This window comes from Vicugna pacos, chromosome 22 (genome assembly GCF_048564905.1).
Source record: "Vicugna pacos chromosome 22, VicPac4, whole genome shotgun sequence".
Taxonomy (NCBI): Eukaryota; Metazoa; Chordata; class Mammalia; order Artiodactyla; family Camelidae; genus Vicugna; species Vicugna pacos.
In genome coordinates, this window is record NC_133008.1 from 28480317 (window position 1) to 28504166 (window position 23850).

Below are 23850 nucleotides of genomic sequence, written 5' to 3' on the forward strand. Positions count from 1 at the left end.
TTCTTTGGATAAAGGACGATGACAAGACGACCCCCTCCTGGGTACTCTAGAGTGAAGAATGATGGTTAAGGAAAAAATAACCCCTTCTAGGGTATAGAGCGATGATGAGTAAGAATCCCAGGTCTGGTTAAATGTTTGCTTTGCCCCTTACTGGGCATGTGGACGGGGTTGGGGGAAGAGGGGAGCGGCTTAACCTCCTGTTTCCTCATCTGGGAAATGGGAAAGCGAGTCCCACCTACCTTACAAGGTTTTGGTGAGGACCACTTGAGAGATGAGTAAAAGGCATGCCTTGTGCAACGCACTGTACTGATCATTGTTAGCTATTGTCACTATTATTCGCTGTCAAAAGATCTGGGCGCCCTTCCCCCTAATGGTGAATCGCGAAACTGCGCCCGAAACTAGTGGGAGGGAGGTTCGGCAGGTGCAGCTAGCGCGACAGGCTGAGGCCCCGCCTCCAGAGCTCGGTTACTCGGTCCTCATCCCCAGCCGCCCCCAGGACACTGACACCCCTACTATGCCGGAGAAAGCAGTTAGTTTAGCGTCTGCATCCGGCCTAGGCCCCTTTAAGACTGCAGGCGAGCCGGGGGCCACGGCGCCTAAAGCAGCGCGGGGTCAACCGGGAGGCCCCGCCTAGGTGGGTGGGCGAGGCGGGACCGACGGGCGCAGCTCCTGCAACTTTGGCCAATAGGAAACCGACTTTGCAACCGCGCCGCGCGTTGATCTTCCGTTTCCCAGTCTGAGTGAGACCGAGAAAGAAGGCGCGCGGGCAGGATGAAAGCATTGAGGGAGAGCACGGCGTCTTGATCTTCTGTTCCTGTGGCCAGGTAAGGAATGTGAAATGAGCGGGGTGGCAGATGGAGGACTAGATGGCGCAGAGTTGGTTATTGAGTACGTCTAGGAAATGTGAGAACTTTAGTTCCTGAAGAACATTAGTAGAAAAGGGATGTCAAATAGAAAGGGATTACGGAATCCGGTTCCTAACATCTCCCTGCATCCCCCCCTTGGCCAAAGGATAAACCGAGGCACGTAGAAGTGGAGCTCTGAAACCAGACCTGAGATCATTGATCTCTCTAGCCCCCTCTTCTCAGAATGAACCCTGGTGCTCCCTAGGTTGTGCTAATACCAGAGGATCCCTGGCTGCAACCCCCCCGCCAGCTCCGCCCCCGGCCCCCTTCCCCCAGTGCGGGTTGGGGGAGGAGACGCAAGTTCTGGAGCGGGCGGCGACGGCTAGCAGTCACCGCCTCCTACAAGTGCCGGAGGCAGGCAGGCAGCGCGGAGGCTGCGGTGGCAGTGGCCGCGGAGCTGGCCCTGCGGGGCCCCAAGGGGGGGAGGGGGAGCCGTCAAGCCCCCGCTGAGGCGCGGCTGCAGGGCCTCCCCTCCCCCCCGGGCGGGCGCCATGCGGGGGGGCCCGGGCGATGCGGAGCGGCGTCAGCGCTGGGGTCGCCTCTTCGAGGAGCTGGACAGTAACAAGGATGGTCGCGTGGACGTCCACGAGTTGCGCCAGGGACTGGCCCGGCTAGGCGCTGGCGACCCGGACCGCGGCGCCCAACAGGTACCCCCGCAGGGACCTCCTCCTGGAGCACAGAGCGGGGGCCCAGCTCGCGCCCGGGTTGCCCGAGCGCCTGAATGGAGCGTCGGGAGACGCCCGGGACTGCCTGTGGCTGGACTCCAGGACCTGTGCCCACCTCGGGCATCCCTGTCCCCTTCCCCCTTGCCCTGCCCGCCCGAACCTGGGCCTAACGGGCTCGCTCAAGGCAGAGCCACCGAGGCCCCAGGCATGCAGTTCGGCTGCCAAACCCACTCACCTCCCTGAGGTAGGGGGTGTCCGCCAGGGATTAGAGCCTCGTGTGCTTTCCTGCCTGCTGCCCAGGACACACCCTCCTCTGAACTCTGCACAACCCGAGACAGGGCCTGCACCCACCTCCAGGAGACACACCTTCCTCACCCTTCTTCCTGCTCTGGGCACCCCCTGCCCTCCCAGCCAGCTGCCCCACCCTCTGTGTTTACATTCCCTTCCCTGTCCTTTCCCAGGCCTGGCTCAATGCCCCAGGCTGTCCCAGCCGTGAACTTAATCCTGCCTGAGGCCACCCTCAGCTGGGGATGCACCTATCAAAGCAGGACCTTGGCCCTGAACCCATGCAAGTGTCCCCCCACACCTGGAGCCTCAGATGCCTCTCCAAAGCACCCTGAGACCTGCAGTCGACCTCCCACTTTACAGATGGGAAAACAGAGGCCTCGAGGCTGCTCATTGTGGATGTGTCATTGCCCCACATTCCCAGAGCTGTCTCCAGCGAGAGCTCCTCAAACTGCCATGTGGACGGGTTCTTGTAAGAGACAAGCTGGAAGGATAGGTTTTCAGAGACAAGAACCCAAGTCCACCCACCCGCTTCCCAGCTCTGTAATCTTGAACAAGTTTCTTGACCTTGGAGAGCCTCACTTTGCTCGCCAGGAAAACTGGACGACCAGTGTCCACCTCATAGACCTCCCGTGGCCTTGGGCATCTTGAGGAGCGAACTGATCAAGGAAGGGGGTGACTTTCCCACCCCAGTCCTCTAGGTGCGAGGGCGGGGGACAGGGAGGCCTGGGTTCCTGGGTCATAAGCGTGTCATATGTGTGCCCTCCAGATTGGCGGAGCAGCTCTCTGGAGCTCCCTCTGACCCTTCCCCCCCTGCCAGGGCATCTCTCTCGAGGGTGATGCTGACCCAGATGGTGGCCTTGACCTGGAGGAGTTTATCCTCTACCTGCAGGAGCGGGAACAGCGCCTGCTGCTTCTGTTCCACAGTCTGGACCGGAATCAGGATGGTAAGGCCCAGGGATGGGGCTGTGGGGGGCCCTGGAGACACCAATGGGGTTAGGACTGGCAGCGCTAGGAGGAGGGGGGAGGGCAGCTTCTCCCTGATGACGCATAGGCTATTTCGGGAGCTCTCCTCACCCCCAGCTAGGTGGTTCAGGGCCCAGCTGGCCTATCCCACCTCCTTTTCCTTCTCCAGTGGGACCTCTGTTATTTATTACTCTTATTTTTCTGTGAGACAGAGATCGCCCCATATTGCTCTTAGATTCCCTGTAAGACAGAGATACCCCCATCGCTTCTTCTGGGTGCCCAATATTGCCTCTCAACCCCCTGTGGCATAGAGACCCCCTTAAGTACCCCTGAGTTCAATCCTTTGTTCATTCATCAAACAAATGATCCCCCCAATATTGCCCAGTTCAACCTCTATGATCGCAGTGGGTCAGGGACCCCCACCCACCCACTGCCAACCATGCCACAAACCTCACCTTGGGTTCCCAGACCCCCGGTCTTGTTAGACCACTCCCATTCCAAGCTGTTCTGCTGCTTGATCTCAAGAGCCCTCACACACTCCCTTCCCCACCTCGGGCCCCCTCCCCAGGTCACATTGATGTCTCTGAGATCCAGCAGAGTTTCCGAGCTCTGGGCATTTCCATCTCGCTGGAGCAAGCAGAGAAAATCCTGCACAGGTGAGTAGCTAGGGGTCTAGAATCCCAGGTAATTCAGCTCCCCAGGACTCCTCAGCCACTTAGAACCTCAGAGCTCCAGACCCAATCCCAGGGCAGGTGGAGCTGAGATCTTGGGCCAGTTGCTTCCGCTTTCTGAGCCTCAGTTTCCCCTTCTGTAAAATGGAGTGTTCCATGTGCCAAGGAGCTCAGTCTACCCACCCCCAAACCAACCAGAACCTCATTCTAACTCACCCCCGGCCCCAGGCACTGATTCTGTCCCCTCCCATCCCCCTCCACTGCCCCAGCATGGACCGTGACGGCACCATGACCATTGACTGGCAGGAATGGCGCGACCACTTCCTGTTGCATTCGCTGGAGAACGTGGAAGATGTGCTCTATTTCTGGAAGCATTCCACGGTGAGATGGGGGCGGCCATCTCAGCCTGGTGGCCAGACCCTCTTCCCCTGCCCCCAGAGGCCTGGCCCTCATCTCCCCCGGGCATGGGGGTGGGAAGGCTGGGTCAGGACTCTCAAGAAGGAGGAGCCACTGGGAGCAGCCAGGGGATGAGGTTCTGCTCCCTGCGTCCCCCATCTGGGGCTTGGGGGACCTGCTTGGGGAGGTCTCTCCTGGCTGACGGCAGCCCTTCAGATTGCTGCTGGGCCTCCGGGGGCGCAGGGAAGAAAGAGCTCACCAGATGGGGTATCTGGCCTCCCACTCTCAGCCCTTCTGCTGGTTTCTGTCCCCCTTGATAAAGGATTCTGCTGCTGAAAAGACTAGTGAGGAAGCCACTCTCTTCAAAGGGTCCAATGGGATCCACTGGAAGTAAGGGTGAGGAGGGGCTCTGGATTGTCATTTCCTGGGTGGGAATCCCTGAGCAGTGCTTCTGGCAGGATCTGATGGCATCTGGAGGGGACCCATCCATGGGATCTGGTGAGATCCTCTTGGAGATCCAGAGACTCCTACCCTTGAGGGACGCATAAGAGGCTTGGCTGGGAAGTCTGTAGGTGGACTCTAGAGAGGGGATGATCTCTAAGGGGACATCCCTGGGGATCTGGTGAGACCCCAGGAGGCATCTGCTGGGCTCCTTATATGTGAAGTCCCCGGTAAGATCTTGTGTGGGCCAGGAGGGATCTGGAATCCATATGTGGGAGACCTTTGAAGGGGATCCTTCAGAGGGATCTGATCGGCTCTGGAGGGATCTTTATGGGGCAGATGCTTGAATAGGATCCTTTGATGAAATTTGGTGGAGGTACTCTAGGAAGGATGCTGTAATCATTTGTGGAGACTGGGGGCTGCATCTGGTAGGGATCCAAGAGAGATCTCTTGGGATCGCCAAGTGATATTCATTGTAGGCTCTCTGGGTGGCCTGGGATTCACAGGGGAGATGCCCCCATTTAGGGCAGAGTCACATCTCCCCCCCCCTACTGGGGCATGACGCCCCTGGCCTCTGCATCCCCAGGTCCTGGACATTGGCGAGTGCCTGACAGTCCCTGATGAGTTCTCGGAGCAGGAGAAGCTGACTGGCATGTGGTGGAAGCAGCTGGTGGCGGGCGCAGTGGCGGGTGCCGTGTCCCGGACGGGCACAGCCCCTCTGGACCGCCTCAAGGTCTTCATGCAGGTGAGGGGCCCTGGAGAGACCCACCCCCTCCCCTAGGCCTGGGCCTCCTGGAGGGAACCCCAAAGCTACCTCATCTCCCTGATCAGGTCCATGCCTCCAAGACCAACCGACTGAACATCCTGGGGGGCCTACGGAGCATGATCCGAGAGGGGGGCGTGCGCTCCCTATGGCGTGGCAATGGCATTAACGTGCTCAAGATTGCACCTGAGTCAGCTATCAAGTTCATGGCCTATGAGCAGGTAAGGCAGGCGTGGTGGGGAGGCGAGGGCTGGCCGTGAGGATGGGCAGGACTGGCTTGGGGGTGTAGGGGTGTCTGCAGGTCTGCAGGAGGGGGCTTCACTCCCCTGCTGGATGCCCAGCGCAGGAGGACAGTAGAGACGCAGTCCAAGTACGTGGAGGGCCCAATCACTGAGGTCCTGCCCACCTCTGTGTCTCCCTCTCAGATCAAGCGGGCCATCCGGGGGCAGCAGGAGACGCTGCACGTGCAGGAGCGCTTTGTGGCTGGCTCCCTGGCTGGTGCCACAGCCCAAACCATCATTTACCCCATGGAGGTGAGAAGGAGGGGCCCTGGCTGAGGCCCCATGGCAGGCTGGGGGTCTGCAGTAACTGCTTCCTTCCAAGATGTGATAAGCTTTGGGGTTATAACTTCCCTCTTCCTGATTCATACTGTAGCTCATTAGAGCAATGCTGTTTCATGTGCAGCCGGTCTGGGTACCACATTTAAGATGTGACTTTTGGGGACAGTGGTGTCAGTTATAACTGTTTAGTTAGCAGTTGTGAACACCAGCCATTTACGGATGTGCCTCTTCTAAGGATACTGGTTTCCAAGATGCTTGTCCCCAGAGGAATCATTTCTAGGTGAAACTGCTTTCAGAGAAACCATTTCAAGTTTCAGCTTGTGCCAGGCATCGGTTAGGATTCTGAGTGATGGAAAACTCAAATCACATAATGAAGTCTGGAGGTGAGCCGTTCAGGGGTGGTATGGTGGCTTCTGACTGTTAGAGTTGATAGAGACCCAGGTTCCTTTCCTCTACCTTGTTAGACCACCTCAGCATGTAGCATCCACCTCATGGACCAAAATGGTTGCTTATGCTCCAGGCATGGCATCCACCTTCCAGTCAAGAAGGAAGAACAGCAAAAGAAGGAACACCTCCCTGCCTTTAAGGATGCTTTCTCAAAGTCTTGCACACTTCTTCGCCTTCTGTTTCATCGGCTTGGACTTCTCACATGACCACACACCTAGGGAAACTGAGAAATGTAGTCTATTTCTAGTGGCCTTGTGCTTGCCGAAAATTACCAGTTCTGTTGCAAAGGGACAAGGTAACAAGATACTGGGAGACAGTTAGTGGTGGATGTCGCATGCAACTCTGACAGGTGTAGCCATCTGTGGGTATAGAGTTTGGGGAAACAGAAAATTCTAGAGCAAGTGGCTTCTTTAATTCAGTTATTCTCGGGGTACCTCCATCCAGGGGTAGCTAGCTCTAGGTGTCTTTGTTCCTAGATGTGGTGATTCAGAAGGCAGCTTTTCCAGGGATAACTGGGTTCTCCCCAGGTGCTGAAGACGCGGCTGACCCTTCGCCGGACGGGCCAGTACAAGGGGCTGCTGGACTGTGCGTGGCAGATCCTGGAACAAGAAGGGCCCCGGGCCTTCTACCGTGGCTACCTGCCCAACGTGCTGGGCATCATCCCCTACGCGGGCATTGACCTGGCCGTCTACGAGGTGTGTGGCAGCCTGTCCCGCCCCCATTCCTCCTCCCCGCTGGGGTCTGCCCATGGGACACCCACTTCCTATGGGGCTGACTCAGAGTTGACCTCCATAGATAGCGGTGGAGACACACCAGGGGTCTTGGGATCCTGGGAAACCCTTTCAGGCATAGGACTCCCCCACTCATCCACTTACCACCGTGAGAACCTTCTGATTGTAGTTTGACCTTGCCGTGTCTCAGGACCTGGGAAAGTCGGGGACCACTCTAGCTCACAGAATCATGGCAGCAAGCAAAGCTGAGCTTCAAAGATGCCCATCTCCCCCAAAGCGTGGGTCAGACCCGCCTCTATCTCCAGGCTGATGTCTTCTCCAAGGCCCGTAGTATCTGCCGTGACCGTAAAAACCACACCCCATGACCAGCACCTTGGAGACTTTGCCAGGAGAAGCAGGAGTAGGGAGTTTTTCCTCTTTATCTCCAGGGTGCCTCATCCATCACTTTTACCTCCTCCTGGTAGAAACACCAGCTTCTTCCAATTAGCACAGCCCCAGAAGTCCACAGGCCCCCCCTCCCACTGAATCTTTGTATCCAACCCAGCTTCCTGGGCGGGCGACCTATACCATCTTGCACTCACGTGTAGTTGGTTTAATGTTCTGCTGTCACCATCTTGAAATTCTTAATACTCTTTGAACAGGGAACCTCACATGTGTTTATTCCGCACCCGGCCCCACAAATTACATAGCTGGTCCTGACCTCAGATCCTCCATACCTGCTCTCCCAGCACCCAGTATCTACGGAGACAAATGAGACAAGGCTTCATTCATTCATTTGTTCATTGATTCATTCATTTGTTCCCTCGTTCACTTAGAAAACTATGCCCTAAGCTCCTGTATGCGCTGGGCGCTGTGCTGGCCACTGCATTCAAAGAGCACAACACGATTCTTGCCCTCCTGGAACAGCACTCCAAGGAACAAGGAAGTCAGTCAACCAGCAAATGAGTAGTTTCAGATCCTGGAAAGTTCTCAGAAGATAATAAAACAGGATGTGTGTTCAAAAGTAGCAGTGGGCAGGAGGGAAGTGTCTAGGAATGCCTCTGAGAGGTGTGGTGGAGTGATGAGCTGAACATACAGGGGGAGGGAGTATGAACCAGGCAGAGGGCGCAGCCAATGCCGAGGTCCAAAAGCGGGCCACATCTGGCCTGTTGGAGAAGTGGAAGTCTTGAGTGGCTGGAGGGAACTGAAGAGTCAGCAGGGACTCAATGATCATTAGTTTGGGTTTATTTGAAGTATAACAGGAAGCCATTGAGAGCCAGGAGCAGAAATAAGATGCAAACTTATTTCATTCATTCTTCACCCAAAAGGGAGTTCAGGGGTCTAAGAAGTTTGAGGAGCTCTATACCCTCTTGGAATTTTAAGATCTATCTTAGTCCCTTAAAGGCTCTGAGAAGTCCTGCAGAAAAAAAAGTGATTTACTTTTTTTTTTAGCCCAATGTTATCTGTTCTTATTTAGCCCTCAGAATCTCTTTTTAATAGAACTACTCTTAAAATCTCATTAAGCATCTATTTGGCATATGCTACTCCAGCCCGCAAAGAAGGCTCTTAAAATTGTGAAGGCAGTAATGGGCAACACTTGCTTCTTGTTTGCCCATTCCGTGCCCAGGCCAGACATCACCAATCCATCACAGCACTGAGACACTCTCAACCCAGTTCCAGGCAGCCATTACCAATGCATTAGAATTGATATAGGAAATGAAACCTACAGTCCCAAGGCCAAAAAGAAGATCCTGGATTTACAGAGGCCTGGCAGAAGACTTCCGGAGGGACTGGCCAAGGGCACAGCTCTGAAGCTGGGTGTGGCTTTGAATGTTGATTTTCACCTTAATTTTGTGGCTTTGGGCAAGTCGCTTCCCTTGGACTAGTTTCTCGTCAATAAAAGGGGGATACTAATAGCACTTGTCTTAGTTCAAGGTCTTCCAGAAGCAGGGGTGGCAGGGCAGGTGGGTTTTGGGGGTGGTCATAAGGCAGGGAAGGTAAGGCACCGACAAGTAGGATGCATCAATTCTCTAGGGCTGCCGTAACAAAGCACCACGGACTGGGTGCCTTAAAACGATAGAAATCTGTTGTCATATCTGGAAGCCAGAAGTTCAAAATCAAGATGTCAGCAGGGCCGTGCTCCCTCTGAAACCTGTAGAGGAGAATCCTTCTTTGCCTTCTCCTGGCTTCTGGTGTTTGCTAGCAATCACTGGTGTCCTTGGCTGGTAGGCGCATCACTCCTACCTGCCTCTGTTGCCATGTGACTTTTCCCTTACGTGTCCTTGTTTCTAGTCTCTTCTTATAAGGACACTGGTCATACTGGGTTAAGGGCCCACCCTCCTCCAGGATGACCTCATCCTAACTCATGTCTGCAAAGACCCTTTCCAGATAAGGTGGTGTTCTGAGGTCCTGGGGGTTAGGAGTCCAACATATATATTTTGGGGGTGGGTGGGTAATGCAGTTGAACCCAAACAGTGCATTATCAAGCAAGATAGTACAGTGGACAGGTGCTTAATCCTGGGGGTAAAGCATAGAATATGACCCCATCGGAGAGGCAAGGGAGCCCGGGTATTGACACACCTAGTTAGTCATTGTTTAAAGGTTGCTTCTGGGGGGTGCTAACTCCCCAGCACTTCCCACCTGTTCCAGTGTGCTCAGAGCACCCTTGCCTGGGACCAGAGAAAATCCTCAGGCAGAGCCATGGGTGCTGGCAGTTGGAAGTCAACAGGTTTGAGCTGAAATGGTAAGGGAGAAGTGTGGGGTGGCTGCCTTAGAGACTGTATGAGTGCCCAGCGGCCGCTATAACAAATGACCACACGCTGTGGTTTAAAACAGCACAAACATTATGTCACAGTTATGAGGTCACAAGTCCAGAATGAGTCTTACTCTGCATTCCTTCTGGAGGCTCTAGGGGAGAATCTGTCTGTTCCCTTACCTTCTCTAGTTTATAGTGATGCCCACGTTTCTTGGCTAATGGCCCCTTCTCCATCTTCAAGACCAGCAGCATGGCATCTCCCTCTCTCTCTCCGATCTCTGTCTCTGTCATCACAGTCACATCTTCTCTGACCCTTACAAGGAAGCTTTCGATGACATTGGACCCTCCCGACACTCTAACATCACCTCCCTTCTCAAGATTCTTAAACTTAATCCCATCTGCCAAGTCCTTTTCATCATGTAAGGTACCAGATTCTGAGGTTCCAGGGATTAGGGCAGGAACAGGAGGGAGGCCACGCTCCCACATACCAGGGAGGCTAGAGGTGCGGACTCAGCGCAAGGATGCAGGTAAAGGGCTTGGCTGACACCGGTCATCACGGGATACGGAAGCCAGCCATCAGGGCCTCTGAAGCCTGGGTCCTGGTGTCACCCACCTCCAACCCACCCTCCTCCCTTCTCCACCCCCACCAGACCTTGAAGAACCAGTGGCTGCAGCAGTACAGCCACGACTCGGCCGACCCTGGCATCCTCGTGCTCCTGGCCTGCGGCACCATCTCCAGCACGTGTGGCCAGATAGCCAGTTACCCCCTGGCCCTGGTCCGGACCCGCATGCAGGCCCAAGGTGAGGCCTGGGTGGGAGGAGGAGGCAGGGAAGGTCCCACGACTAGGGTCCACCTCCCCATCCCCAGTTCCGCCTCCTGAGAAGGCAGAGCCCCGGGCGGGGCTCCTCCTGCCTTTGGATGCCCTTGACTAAAGTCCTTACTTTTCTCCGGGCCTCAGTTTACCTGTTTGTGACATTGAAATGGGAACCCTTTCCCCTAAGTAGGAGAACAGACACAGCCAGTGCTGAAAGAGTGTGCTATCGATCTCAGCCGGGAGGCCGCTTTCTGGGCTGATAAGTTGAGCTCTAATTTGCAAGGCTGGGTTATGGTGAAGGGAAGGCAAGGAACAGGCTTAGGAGGAACAGGGCCAGGCTGGTTATTGTTTTATTGTTTCTCTCTGTATTGCTCTTTGAAGGTTCTTTTCCCCCCCTCTACCATACCTGAATCTTTTTTGAAAATTTCCTTGGAGATTTTAGGATTTATGTTTTGTGACTCTCTTGCTGGGGGTTATCAGTCCCCCACCCTCAAAGAGCTCACAGGCTGGAGAGGAAGATGCTGAACAAATCACTCCACAATTAAGTATGGGTTTAGAGTTGAACAAAGAGAGGAAGGAAAAGCTGGACTTAGATAAGGGGTGCCAAGGAGGGGTCTCCTGAAGAGCTGGTTTGGAATGGAGGTTGGAAGGATGAGTAAAAGTTAGCTAGGAGAAGAGGGAAGGAATTGAGTTCCAGGAAGAGGAAATTTCTGTGCCCTCTCCCACCCCGCTCCCCTCCACACATACCTGCTCTATTTCTAATCATCCCTAAACTTGGGTCCTCCAGATTGGGGTGAAAGGTGAGCAGCCAATTCCAAGGCCAGTAGAAGTCCTGACTCTGAGTGGTAGGTCCCACTGTTAGTCTAATCCTCCTCCCTCCTGCTGCAATGGTCACCTGGGGGGGCAGGAGGGGGAAGTGAGAGGGGGACCTTTGGCCTTACCTGGCCTCCCCACCCCCTCAGCCTCCATCGAGGGAGCCCCCCAGCTCTCCATGCTGGGTCTGCTCCGTCACATCCTGTCCCAGGAGGGCGTGCGGGGCCTCTACCGGGGCATTGCCCCCAACTTCATGAAGGTTATCCCGGCTGTGAGCATCTCCTATGTGGTCTACGAAAATATGAAGCAGGCCCTGGGGGTCACGTCCAGGTGAGGGACCCAGAGCCTCCCCAACCCCTGATCCCTCACCTCAATCTTGATGTCTCCCACACCTCAGCCACTGGAGACGGATGGCCCAGCCAGCAGATCCCAGGTTCCCTGACCCCGTATTCAAACTACAGGATCCCCACACTCCATCCACTGGGTCCTTCTGCCCCAAGTCGCAGCTACTGGATCCCACGTTCCCTGCCAGCCCCCCACATACTGAGTCCTGGACCTCCCTGTCTTAACCGCTGGACCCCCCACACCCCAGCTACTGGCTCCTGACACTCCAGCTACAGCAGCACATATCCCATGGCTAAACACCCTGACCCCAGCTGCCTCAGGCACCAGATCCAGTGTCCTCAGGCCATGCCGGATCCTAGATCCTCAAGCCCACTGACGGATCCTAGATCCCCCTGCTCCAAGCCATGGATCTCCAAGCTCAGCCACTGGATTCTGGATCTCAAGAAACCTCAGCCACAGGATCCTGACAGTGCAATGCTGAGATCCCGGGACCCCAGCCACTGGATCCCAGATCCCTCCCCCCTCCCTGGATTCCTGAAATCCTTTACCTCGACACTGGGTCCCAGATCCCTCTGCTTCAATTACCAGGTCCTATATTTCAACCATTATGCCCTCAACCCCTGGATCCCAGAGTCCCAAGCCCTGACCTGCCAGATCCTTGCTCCTGAAACCACAGGGGCGAGAGCCCAGTGGCAGAGTGAGCAGGTCCTGGCAGCTGCAGCCATGGGATCCCCAATCCCTTCACCGCAGGCACTGGATCCCAAACCCTCACCTATAAGATGCAGACCCCAACATTTCCAGGCACTGGATCCCCAAAGCCCAGACCCCCAGTCTAGCTCCCAATAGACCCATTGCAGCATCCTGGGTCTCCCTCCCCCAGTCCCAGACACACACCAGGACCCAGAGACTCTGCCCCATTGCACAAACCCCATAGTCTACGGAGCCTCCCGGAAGCCCGAGTCCTGGCCTTTCAGCTCCAGAAGACCCCCCAGGACTCGCCCACTGTCCTGACATGACTGAGGCCGATAGCAGGGGAAGGAGGCGCCCCTCCCAGGCCCTACACGGACGTCGGACCCCCACCCCCCTGCGGGGAAGCTGCTCCCCCAGCGCTCTGTGGGGGCTTCTTGCCCCTTCCCACTGGACAGGCTGATCATAACCCCCAGAGCCTGGGCCCCTCTGGGGGACCCAGTGGCTCTTTCTTAGGGGCTGGCGAGGAGGCAATCTAAGGCTGGGGACACATTAAGGGGATTCCCCCCGACACACCCTGGCCCTGCCCGCCCCTCCCCAGGCTTCAGAGTTGGAAGCCAGGAGCAGCTTCCCTAAACCCAAGCCTCCAATGATGCAAAACAAACAAACCCCAAACCCTCAAATCCCCCAAACTGACTCCAGGTCTATTTTTCTACAAGAGAGGAGCAGACAGCCCATCCATCCCAAATAACCCGAGCCCCCAGTACCCCAACCCGGGACACTCTGCACTTTATGGTTAGGATCTGAGCTTAAGATAATTGGGGGACCCCTCTCTCCATTCCTTCCAAGCCCCTGGGGAGCCCCATTAAAGGACTGTGAAAGAGGAACTGGGATGTTGGGGGGTGGGAGGACCCCCCAATGCTTCCACCTCCCCCACCTCCACTATGCCCCACCTCCCTGCTTGTGTGTTATTTCAAAGAAAAGAACAAAGGAATACATTTTCTAAGCTCTTTCATTGTGGTTTTTACTGAAAGTGGGTGGGTGGATATGGGACCATCTCAAACTACCCACAGGGGAGGGACACCACCCAAGGGATGGGCCAGCTGCCATCACACATGGCTCTGGGACACCAGGAAATGACTCCCTCTTTGAGCCTCAGTTTCCACATCTGCGAAGTGGGTGCAGGGAACAGTCCACGTTCAGGAGCCCTCCTAATGTTTCCTGTCTTTTTCCTAATTATACAAGTGTGTTCCTATCCCTGGGATGCCGTAACAAGTTACCACCACTGGGGCTTAAAGCAACACCATCATTTTAGATTGTCGTATTTTCATATTGTGGTAAAATACACATTATGTAAAAGTTACCATTGTAACGAATTTTTAAGTATACAGTTCTGTGACATTAAGTACATTCACATTGTCTTACGACCATCCCCCACCATCCAGCTCCAAAACTTTTTCCATTAAACACTGACTCCCCATCCCCCTCCCCCAGTCCCTGGTACCCACCATCCTACTTTCTGTCTCCATGGATTTGACTCCTCTAGGAACCTTGTATAAGTGGACTCACACAGCATTTGTTCTTCTGAGTCTGGTTTATCTCACTGAGCATCATGGCCTCAAGGTTTATCTGTGTCCGTGGTATATGTCAAAATCTCCTTCCTTTTTAAGGCTAAGTAATATTCTACTGTAAGGTTGGACCACACTGTGTTTATCCATTCATCCACTGATGGACACTGGGGTTGTTTCCACTTTTGGGCTATCATAAATTTTAAAAAAGAACCCAGAATTTTATTCTCTAACAATTCTGGAGGGTAGAACTCCAATATCAAGGTGTGAGCAAGGCCATTTTCCCAATGAAGAGTCTAGGGGAGAATCTTTCAGTGCCTCTTCCTATCTTCTGGTATCATTTGGATGCCAATTTCTGCCTGTCTTCACAAGACGAAACTTTTTTCTTTGTTGACTATGATAGTCATCCTCCAAGATGTCCCCCAATGATCTTTGCCTCTTGCTTTTCACATTCCTGTGTAATCTCTTTCATTGTACCAAGGTGGGTCTGTATGACCAAGAGAATATGGCAGAAGTGATGGTATATTACTTCCAAGATTAGGTTATAAAGATACTGCAGCTACCATCTTGTTCATGTTTTAAGCTGCTATGGTTGGGAGGTGGTGACTTGTTATGCAGCAATAGCTAACCAATACACATACACATATATAGATAAGGTTTTTCACACACTCAGATAAAGGATCAAGCCTTGCTAGCTGTTTTGTATTTTCACTTTTTAAAAATTGTATTTTTAGGATCAATTCCCAGAAGTGGGATTTCTGGGTCAAAGCATATGACTAGCTGCAGGTCATGCTGCCACAAAAATTGTGTGCATTATACACAGCTATCAACAAGGAATTAGCACTACCAGTTTTACTGTGGCCATGTCAGCATCTGGTGTTACCACTTTTTAATTTAACTGGGACATTCAACATCCATTTCCTTGTCCACATTTGTTTTCTTCCAGTTTTGTTGAGATATAGTTGACATAAAGCACTGTATAAATTTAAGGTGCACAGCATACTGATTTGATTAACACAGCATAAAGAAATGATCACAGTAAGTTTAGCAAACATCCATTATTTCATTTGGATACAAAGTTAAAGAGAAAAAATTTTCTTGTGATGAGAACCCTTAGAATTTACTCTCTTAACTTTCATATATAACATACAGCTCTGTTAATTCTATTTATCATGTGCATATTACCTCCTTAGTACTTATCTTTTTTTTTAGTATTATTTATCTTATAACTGGAAGTTTGTACCTTTTGACCACCTTCATCTGGTTCACACTCTCCCCACCCTCTGCCTCTGGTACCCATGAATCTGACCTCTTATTGTTACTCCACTGAAATCTTGGAAGGGAAAGAACTTACATTTATTAAGTAGGTGCTGTGTACCCTCACTCTGTGCTAAGCCCCTAATGTATTATTCCATTTCTTTATTGAGCATATATTTATTGAACACTTACTTTATCCCAGACCCCATTCTGGACATTGGATACAGAATTGAATGAAACAAAGATCTCTGTTCTCCTAGGCCCTACATTCCAGTGGGGAGAAATGAAGAAGAAACTCAAGTGAGTGAATATGTAGCAGTGTAGATAAGCAAAGGTGTCCCAGAGAAAAATAAAGGAGGGAGGGGGGATGAGAAAACTATAGTTTAAATTTTAAGTAGAGAGGTCAGAGAGAAGGTGATATTTGAAAAAAATTTAAGATGCTGAGGGAGTGAGCCATGGGGGTGTCTAGGGAAACAGCATCCCAGGCAGAGTGATCAGTGCAAAGGTACTGGGGCAGCAGCATGCCTGACGTGTTGGAAGAACAAGGAGGCCCGTGTGAGCGAGGGGGAGAGAGGGAGGAGGTGAGGACTGGGAGGGGACAGGGGCAGGGGCTACAGGGCCTTGTGGGCCATGGGGAGGACTTGAGCTTTTACCCATGGGAGGTGGGAGCCCCCAAGGGCTGTAGGCAGAGGAGGGGTGGGACCTGACTCAGGTGCTTACAAACGCTCTCTGAGGGTTGCTGTGGGGAGGCAGGAGCTGTGGAAGCATGGTGGAGGCCACCGCACCGGCCCAGGTAAATGACAGCGGGGCTGGACCAAAGTGGTGGCCATGCACATGGTAAGCAGCAGCCAGCCTCTGGGTACTCTTTGAAGGTTAAGCCCCCAGAATTTGATGGCAGACTGTGGGCAAGGGAGAAAGGGAGGATCCACGGATGACATCAAGGCTTTTGATCAAACAACTTGGAGGATGGAGGTGCCCTCGATGAAAACTCTCATTGGATCCTACTGACAACACTCCATGGTAGAGTTAATCATTGCCTCCAACTTCCGGATGGGGAAACTGAAGCTCAGAGAAACAAAGCAGCTACTCTAAGGTCACACAGCAAGACGTGCCCGAGATGGGATTCCAACCCAGGTCCATTGACTCTCAACCTATGCCCATCTTACTCTGGAGACTCACTGTGTGTCTCTCTCTCCCAGAGCTCCCAGAGCCTTCTCGTTCTCCCCAGCTTCCATCTCTTGTTGCCATGACAATGAAACGCAGCGTGTTAATTTCCTATGGCTGTTGTAACAAAGAACCACAAACTTGGTGGTTTAAAACAACGCATATTATTCTGGGAGGTCAGAAGCCTGATGTGGATCTTGCTGGGCTAAAATTAAGGTGTCGGCAGGGCTGGCTCCTTCTGGAAGCCCCAGGGTTCCAGCTTCTAAAGGCCACTTTCATTCTGTGGCTCACAGCACCCGCCTCCTCCGTCTTCAAAGCCAGTAACGGCTAGTGAAGTCTTTCTCACACCCAGTCCTTCGAATGCTGACTGTTCTGCCTCCCTCTTCCCTGTTTAAGGACTCGTGAGATGATGCTGAGCCCCTGTGGTTAATCGAGAACAATCTTTCCATCTCCCCATCAGCTGGTTAGGAACCTTAATTCTATGCAAATATATCCACCCCTTGCCCTTTGCCATGTAACATAACACATTCACAGGTTGAGAGGGATTACAATGTGGACCTTTTTGTGAGGAGAGACCCTCGCTCAGTCCAGCATATGCAGTGAGGTCACAAGGGCCTCTGTGACCTCATCATCCCCTGGGACCCAAGTTTACAAGGCGCCCCTCCCACAAGGTTGCTAGATGGGCAAACCTCTCACCAGGGATTTGAATCTGGGTGTCAGCTACCATGGGAGCCCAACCTGAGGAAGCTCAGAAACCTTGCTCAACGGTCCAGACCCTGTTTAAGAGGGTCAAGGCCTTACTCACCAAAGCCAACACCCCACACCCACCCCCACCCCCCTCCCGGAACCCAGGCTGTACGCACGTGTATGGGTACGTGTTTGGGCACGTGCGTGAAAGTGAACTGGAGCATCTCCCATCACAGCAGGTGAGTTTGGGAACCACAGGCCTCCCAGCACCTCTAGTCGGGACTGCAGGGACAGAAGGCCCGCCCGCTCTGCATGGCCCGCTCCCCTCCAAGCAGACCTGGAATTCCACCATGGAGCAGTGGGGACCAGGTTCGGCCTTTGACCAGGACAGGGTTCTAAAGACGTGTCTGGGAAGGAGCTTCAGCCTGGCTGAGTGCGGGCGGGAGCTGGGTCTGTCCTGCAGGTGCTGGACACGGGAGAGCAGCTCATGGTCCCCGTGGATGTCCTGGAAGTGGATAACGAGGGAGCTCTGTGGAAATTTCTCCTCTCGGGAGCCACGGCTGGGGCAGTGTCTCGCACCGGCACGGCCCCTCTGGACCGGGCCAAGGTGTACATGCAGGTACGTGGGGAGCCCAGCCCTGGGGCCGTGGGGGTGGGGATGGTCGGAGGTGGAGCTGATGGAGTTCAGGATGGGGGTGAGGGTGCAACCAGAAACAGGTCCAAGAGTGGGATTGGGACACGGGATGGAGTTAGAAGGGTCTGAATGGAGATGTGGTGGGGGTTGGAGTTGAAGACATTAAAAGGATGGTACCAGGAACAGGGATGGTGTTGGGGATGCGGTCTTTGGGTGGCTTTGAAGACAAAAGAGGACTGGAGAGGAGGTAAAGATGAGGGATGAGATTGGAATGTGGGCTGGCGTTGGGTTTGGGTCTGGGTTGTGCCGGAGAATTCTGGGACCAGCTAGGGAAGGCGTTGAAGAAGGAATGGGGACGGGAGGGGGTAGCGTAGGAGTGGGGCAGCTGGGGACAGGAGAGGGGTTGAGCTCCAAGCTGGGATGAAGATGGAGACGGGGTAGAGTGCTCCTCACAGGCGGGGGGCCTCCCTATCACCAGGTCTACTCCTCCAAGACGAATTTCATGAACCTGCTGGGAGGTCTCCGGAGCATGGTCCAGGAGGGGGGGTTCCGCTCCCTGTGGCGCGGCAACGGTATGAACGTACTCAAGATCGCCCCGGAGTACGCCATCAAGTTCTCCGTTTTCGAACAGGTAGGGGGATGGTCTGCTTTCCTCAGCCCCACCCTCAAGCCCTCACCCCTCCTGTACCCTCTGCCCCTGACTCAAAAAAAAGCCCAGATCCTTATCCATGACGCACTTTCACCCTCCAAGTCCGAGACCTCTTCCCCGGGATGAGTGTCAGGAAGGCAGAAGGTTAACTATTCTCTCATGTTCCTCTCTCCTGTCGCAGTGTAAGAACTACTTCTGTGGAGTGCATGGGTCCCCACCCTTTCAGGAACGTCTCCTTGCTGGCTCCCTGGCTGTGGCCACTTCCCAGACGCTCATCAACCCCATGGAGGTAAGAGAATCTCTGCCCCATAGAAGATGAAACAAATGAAGATGAGTTGGCACCTGCTGCTGCTGCCTCCTTCCCTCCCCCTCCTCCTCCGCCTTCTCCTCCTCTCCTTCTCTCCTTCATGTAAGATGTGTATCAAACTCATTCTAGGTGGCTAGCCAGGCACCTCAACCCTGTTTACTGACTGGGTCTTCTCCTTCCCCCCACCCTCCATGACCCGAGGTGCCACCATTGTAATTTGCTAAATTCCTGTATACATGTGGTTTCCTTCTGACCTTTCTTTTCGTTGTCTTGGTGTCTTTATGCAATACTATCTTTTATTTATTTTAATGAATAGACTTGATTTTGTAGAGCAGTTTTAGGCTTACAGAAAACTTGAGCAGAAAGTACAGCGTGTTCCCCTGTACCTCTCTGCACATGTACAAAGTTTCCACCATTATTAAGCATTTGGGCAGTACATTTGTTACCAATGATGAGCCAATATGGATACATGGTTATGAACTAAAGCCCAGAGTTGATATTAGGGTTCACATTTTGTGTTGTACATGCTGTGGATTTTGACAAACATGTGACATGTAGCCACCGCAATAGCATCACACAGAATTGTTTCACTGCCTTAAAAAGTTGCTGTATTCCATCTAGTCACCTCTCCCTCCTTCCCCCGGTCCCTGGCCACCACTGATCATTATACCGTCTATGTAGTTTTGCTTTCAGTCTTTAATTTCTGAGTCTTGATATTATGTCTATTTTCCTTCCCTGCTCTTCCTTATCACATTTCTGGGCTATTCTCATTGGTTTTTTCCATTTAAACTTTAGAAGCAACCTGCCTCGTTCGGAATACAAGATCCTCTACTGGTATTTGTTTTTTTCCTGGGATGGTGTTCAATTCATACATAAGAAAGTCTCCTTTTTTGTCCCTTAATGGTCCTTTAAAGTTTTCTTTATATAATTCTTGCCCTTGTCTAATTGAGTTTCTTCTGAAGTGTTTTGGTTTTCAATTGCCACATAACAGAAGACCACACAGTGGCTTTTTCAAAAAAGAAATTTATTTTTAAATCAATTTTTATATATAGTAATTATCATTTGCAAACCTCAAACTTCCAAATTTATCCCTTCCCACCCCCCGTCTCCAGGTAATCATAAGACTGTTTACTGTCTGTGAGTCTGTTTCTGTTTTGTAGATGAGTTCATTATCAGTGGCTTAAAATGATACAGATTTATTATCATGGCTCATGGCTTCTGTGGGTCATGTTTGGGCACTGGCTAGCTGGATTCTCTGCTCATCATTTGATCAGGTAGAAATCAAGGTGTCGGCTGGGCTACTAACGAACCCACCTGAGGCTTGGGGGTCCTCTGCCAAACTCCCTGGCTGTTGGTGTGATTCAGTCCCTTACAGTCGTAGGACTGAGGTCCTTAGCTCCTGGGGACCACGCTCTGCTCTCTGTCACAGGGTCCTCCCCACAACACTTTGCTTGTTTAAGACCAACTCCAGAGTGTTTCTGATGCTTCCAATCTTTCCAATGCCTTCTGTCTCTGTCAATCAACTCTCTTTGAAAGGGCTCACCTGATTTGGTGAGGCCCACCCAGGACAATTTACCTGCAAAATATTTTCACCTTTGTCATATCATGTAACCTGATCCAGAGTAGTGACAGCCCATCTCATAGCTCAAGGGTAGAAGGGAAGGGAAGGCCTTATACAGAGCATGCACAGCAGGGGGATGGGAAACTTGGGGACCATCTTAGAATTTTGCCTACCACACTCGGTGTGTCTTTTACAAGATTGTAGAGCTGCCAGTATTTTTTAAGGTTTTTTTTTTTAATGGAGGTACTAGGGATTGAACCCAGGACCCTGTGCATGCTAAGCATGTGTTCTATCATTGAGCTATACCCCAACCTTGCTGAACTGCCAATATTTTGATATTAGAGTGTTTCATAAAAATGGCTTCTTTCGGGAAATTGGCAGATCTGGTAGCTGTCACAGACCACACTTGGCTCCTGACACTTCCCTCATCCTCTTGGGCTAAGCGCACACACAGGCCAAGGGATCTGACGGATCAGGGTTTGAACTCAGCTGTGCAAATTCTTGGGCAGGTCCCTCCTATGTAGGTGGGGACAGTGGCCATGGTTGGGGGGGGGTCACTGAAAGGATGAAGTCAAATAATCCGCCTCACTCCTCATCTCCCCAGGTGCTGAAGACACGGCTGACCCTGCGCCGGACCGGCCAGTACAAGGGGCTGCTGGACTGTGCCAGGCAGACCCTGGAGCAGGAGGGCACCCGTGCCCTTTACCGAGGTTACCTGCCCAACATGCTGGGCATCATCCCCTACGCCTGCACCGACCTGGCCGTCTACGAGGTGTGGGTCCTGCAGAGGGGGTGGCAGGTAGCCTGAACCCCAGCCTGGAGACAGCTTCCTCCCAGCCTTTTTCCCTTGCAGATGCTCAGGTGCTTCTGGCTGAAGTCGGGCAGGGACATGGAGGACCCTAGCGGCCTAGTCAGTCTGTCATCCGTGACACTGTCCACAACCTGTGGCCAGATGGCCAGCTACCCGCTGACTTTAGTGCGCACCAGGATGCAGGCCCAAGGTCAGCCTGGCTCTGGGGGCCACCTCGTGGGCCCCTCCCTGCCCCGCCTCCACTCTCTGAACTTTCGCATCTCCCAAAACTGACTCCCAAACTTGCCACATCTGATCCTGGCCACATGTGCTGAGCCCTGAACCCACTAGGACTTACACTCCCCCCACACCAGATCCCAGTCTTTAAATTAACCCTACATATGGCTAAAAGGAACGGCCATCTCCCAAATGACTCCCACAGACCTCCCTGAATGTGATCCAGGCCCCCCATACTGACCTCAAGACATTCCTCAAATGACTCCCAACTTCTTCAAATCAGACCCAGCCTTCAATTGGCTCTGAAAGTCAAAATAGTTCCTAAATTGGTCATATCTGACACTTAGACACCCCCAAATTCATAACCACTTCCCCCACTATCCTGGCAACTCCCTAAATGCAACTCCCCCCAATGGACTCTCAGCCCCTAAACAAATCCTCACACATCCAAGCAGGTCCTCAGCCCACCACCTTGAGCTTGAAAATGTCTCCAAATTACTCAGCACACTCTCCAAGTCTAGCAGATCTTAGAAATTTGAATGTTTTCTAAGATGTTCCCCAAAACAAATCCTGAAAATTCCTGCCCCTCACTCTCCCAAACTGACCAATTTCCTCTAAAAATCTTCCAAACTGCTTTCCAGCTAACACCCAGACCCCCTGCTTCTGGCTTCACTTCCCACCCCTCAGCATTCCAGCCCCTCCCCCTTCAGGAGGCCAAGTCATCTCTGACCCAGGCTCTGAGTTTTCCCATCCTTGCAGACACTGTGGAGGGCTCGAACCCCACCATGCGTGGAGTCTTCCGGCGGATCCTGGCCCAGCAGGGCTGGCCGGGGCTGTACCGAGGCATGACCCCCACGCTACTGAAGGTGTTGCCGGCAGGTGGCATCAGCTACGTGGTGTACGAAGCCATGAAGAAGACCCTGGGCGTATAAGCAGTGAGCTAGGTGACACACCCTGGGCAGAAATGGACACTGGGAGGATCCAGTGTCCCCTGACCCCAAGGAGCCCTCCACGCTCAGGACCCAGGGCAGCTTTTGTCAGGAAAAGCAGGCTGGGGGCCTGGATTAGAAGATTCCTGGAGTCTCCTCCCCAGGGTGCAGCCTGGGACTAGTTTGGACTCCAGTTTGGCTGTTGTGACTTATCCTGGTTTCAGGGCAAAAGGGTGAATGTGGAGACAACCCAGGAATAAAGAGATGGTTTCCTACTAGATGTGTCTACCTGGGTTCAGGAGGGCAAAGGGGACCTAGATTCCTGGGTCCAAGAGAGGAGCTGGTTATCTGGCTCCCTGGGTCCAGGAGATTAAGTTAGGGACCTTGAATCCTTAGTTCCAGGAGGTGAGTTCGGGACGTGGAATCCTGTGTCTAGAATGGGGCTGGGGGCCAGTATCAGACCCAGTCCTCAAATGCCTCCAAAAGTCAAAATGGTTCCTAAATTCGCCAAATCTGACACTTAGACATCCCAAAACTCATGAGCACTTCCCTCACTATCCTGGGAACTCCCCAAATGTGACTCCTCCAAATGGACTCGCCCCTAAACAAATCTACAGGGTAAGCTGGGAACCTGGAATATGCTGGGTCTAAGAGGGAGCTGGGTGATTCAGATATCTGAGTCTGAGAGGAGCTAGGTATATGGGATCCTTGAATCTCGAATCCGAGCTGGGTATCTGGGACCCCTGGGTCCTGGAGCTGGGGATGGGTACCTTGGGCCGGCACCTCAGTCCTGAATGTGAATTGGAAGCCTGCATGATGCCTCAGTCCAGGGGGGAAGCTGAGGGCCTAGGATCAGAGATTGGGGGTTGTATCCAAGGACCTTACGTGAAGCGGGTGTGGGATGTAGAATTAGAGGCTGGGATCCCTCAGTCCTGGGAGGAAAGCAAAGGCCCCAGACCCTTGAGTTCAGGAGGGGAGCTGGTTCCATGAGTCCTGGAAGAGAAGTGGGGGTTCTAGATCCCCTGGTGACAGAGGAGAGGGGGTACAGCGAATCCCTGAGTTTCCTCTTGCTCTAAAGCCACCCCGCCCCCGGAAGCACCCGTCTCCAAAGCCTCAAGCAGGCCACGTGCCTGGCCTACCCAGCCAGGATCCTGGGGCGCTAACCCAGACATCAGGCCTGAATTCCGGCAGCCGGTCGCCAATGCCCACGTCGGCTGCCATTCACCACAGCTCCCGCTAATCCCCTCTCGCTGTCTGGTGACCGTATCCGCCCCAATGCAGCTGCGCTTCCACTGGCTCCCACCAAAACCGGGCGCCTCTATTTTCTCCATTGCCATTTGTCCGAAGCGGTGTCAGTCACCTTACACCCGCCCCTGCCGCTCAGCCATTGGCTTAGAAGACAGGTCTAGAAAAGGATTCCGGTTAGTAAGGAAACCAATCCAGGCCAAACGTAAGCGCCTCACACAGAGTTCGTCAGAGATTGGATTAAATTGACTGCCGATCTCTACAAGAACCGCCTTCCGCGTGCACTTATTGGCTGGCGTACCCGACTATGTCACCCGGCTCCTGCCCAGCCCGTTCAAAGAGGCCTGTCGCCAGTACCTCCTTCCTGTACACTTGACGCTTCGAGCCGTCAATCCGGTTCTGAAGCCGCCCCGCGTTTCTGGAAGTCCTGCTTCATTGGGCCCTGGGCTTCCCGGATCGCCTCGATTTACCCGCCCAGCGCTAGCAGCCCGCAGCCCATTGCCTCCGAGAGCTGTCGATCTCGCGGCGCCTCCCGCCCACTGCCTCTCACAGCACTCCGATTGGCCGCTCGCCTTCAGGGCCCACGATTGGTGTCCAG

At 53.2% G+C, this 23850-nt stretch overlaps 2 protein-coding genes across 3 annotated transcripts; both read left to right on the plus strand.

Annotated features, from left to right (window-relative positions):
- Positions 1 to 1215: 1215 nt before the first annotated feature.
- Positions 1216 to 13235, plus strand: SLC25A23 (solute carrier family 25 member 23). Of its 2 annotated transcripts, none has more exons than XM_006206351.4 (11): positions 1216 to 1552; positions 2676 to 2802; positions 3390 to 3477; positions 3762 to 3873; positions 4916 to 5074; positions 5161 to 5313; positions 5518 to 5625; positions 6627 to 6794; positions 10215 to 10365; positions 11342 to 11522; positions 11897 to 13235. In XM_006206351.4, exons 1-11 carry the CDS (start codon positions 1397 to 1399, stop codon positions 12381 to 12383), a joined length of 1890 nt encoding a protein of 629 aa, XP_006206413.3. In that variant the 5' UTR covers positions 1216 to 1396; the 3' UTR covers positions 12384 to 13235. The 2 variants fall into 2 exon arrangements, with proteins under 2 accessions (XP_006206413.3, XP_015096605.2); XM_015241119.3 differs by lacking the exon at positions 11897 to 13235 and adding an exon at positions 11167 to 11224 and having other exon boundaries at positions 1228 to 1552; positions 11342 to 11476.
- Positions 13236 to 16787: 3552 nt separating this feature from the next.
- Positions 16788 to 22285, plus strand: SLC25A41 (solute carrier family 25 member 41). The gene is made up of 7 exons (XM_006206352.4): positions 16788 to 17139; positions 17364 to 17519; positions 18013 to 18165; positions 18365 to 18472; positions 20656 to 20823; positions 20905 to 21052; positions 21838 to 22285. The coding sequence occupies exons 1-7, from the start codon at positions 16939 to 16941 to the stop codon at positions 22008 to 22010; spliced, it is 1107 nt and encodes a 368-aa protein (XP_006206414.2). The 5' UTR covers positions 16788 to 16938; the 3' UTR covers positions 22011 to 22285.
- Positions 22286 to 23850: the final 1565 nt, after the last annotated feature.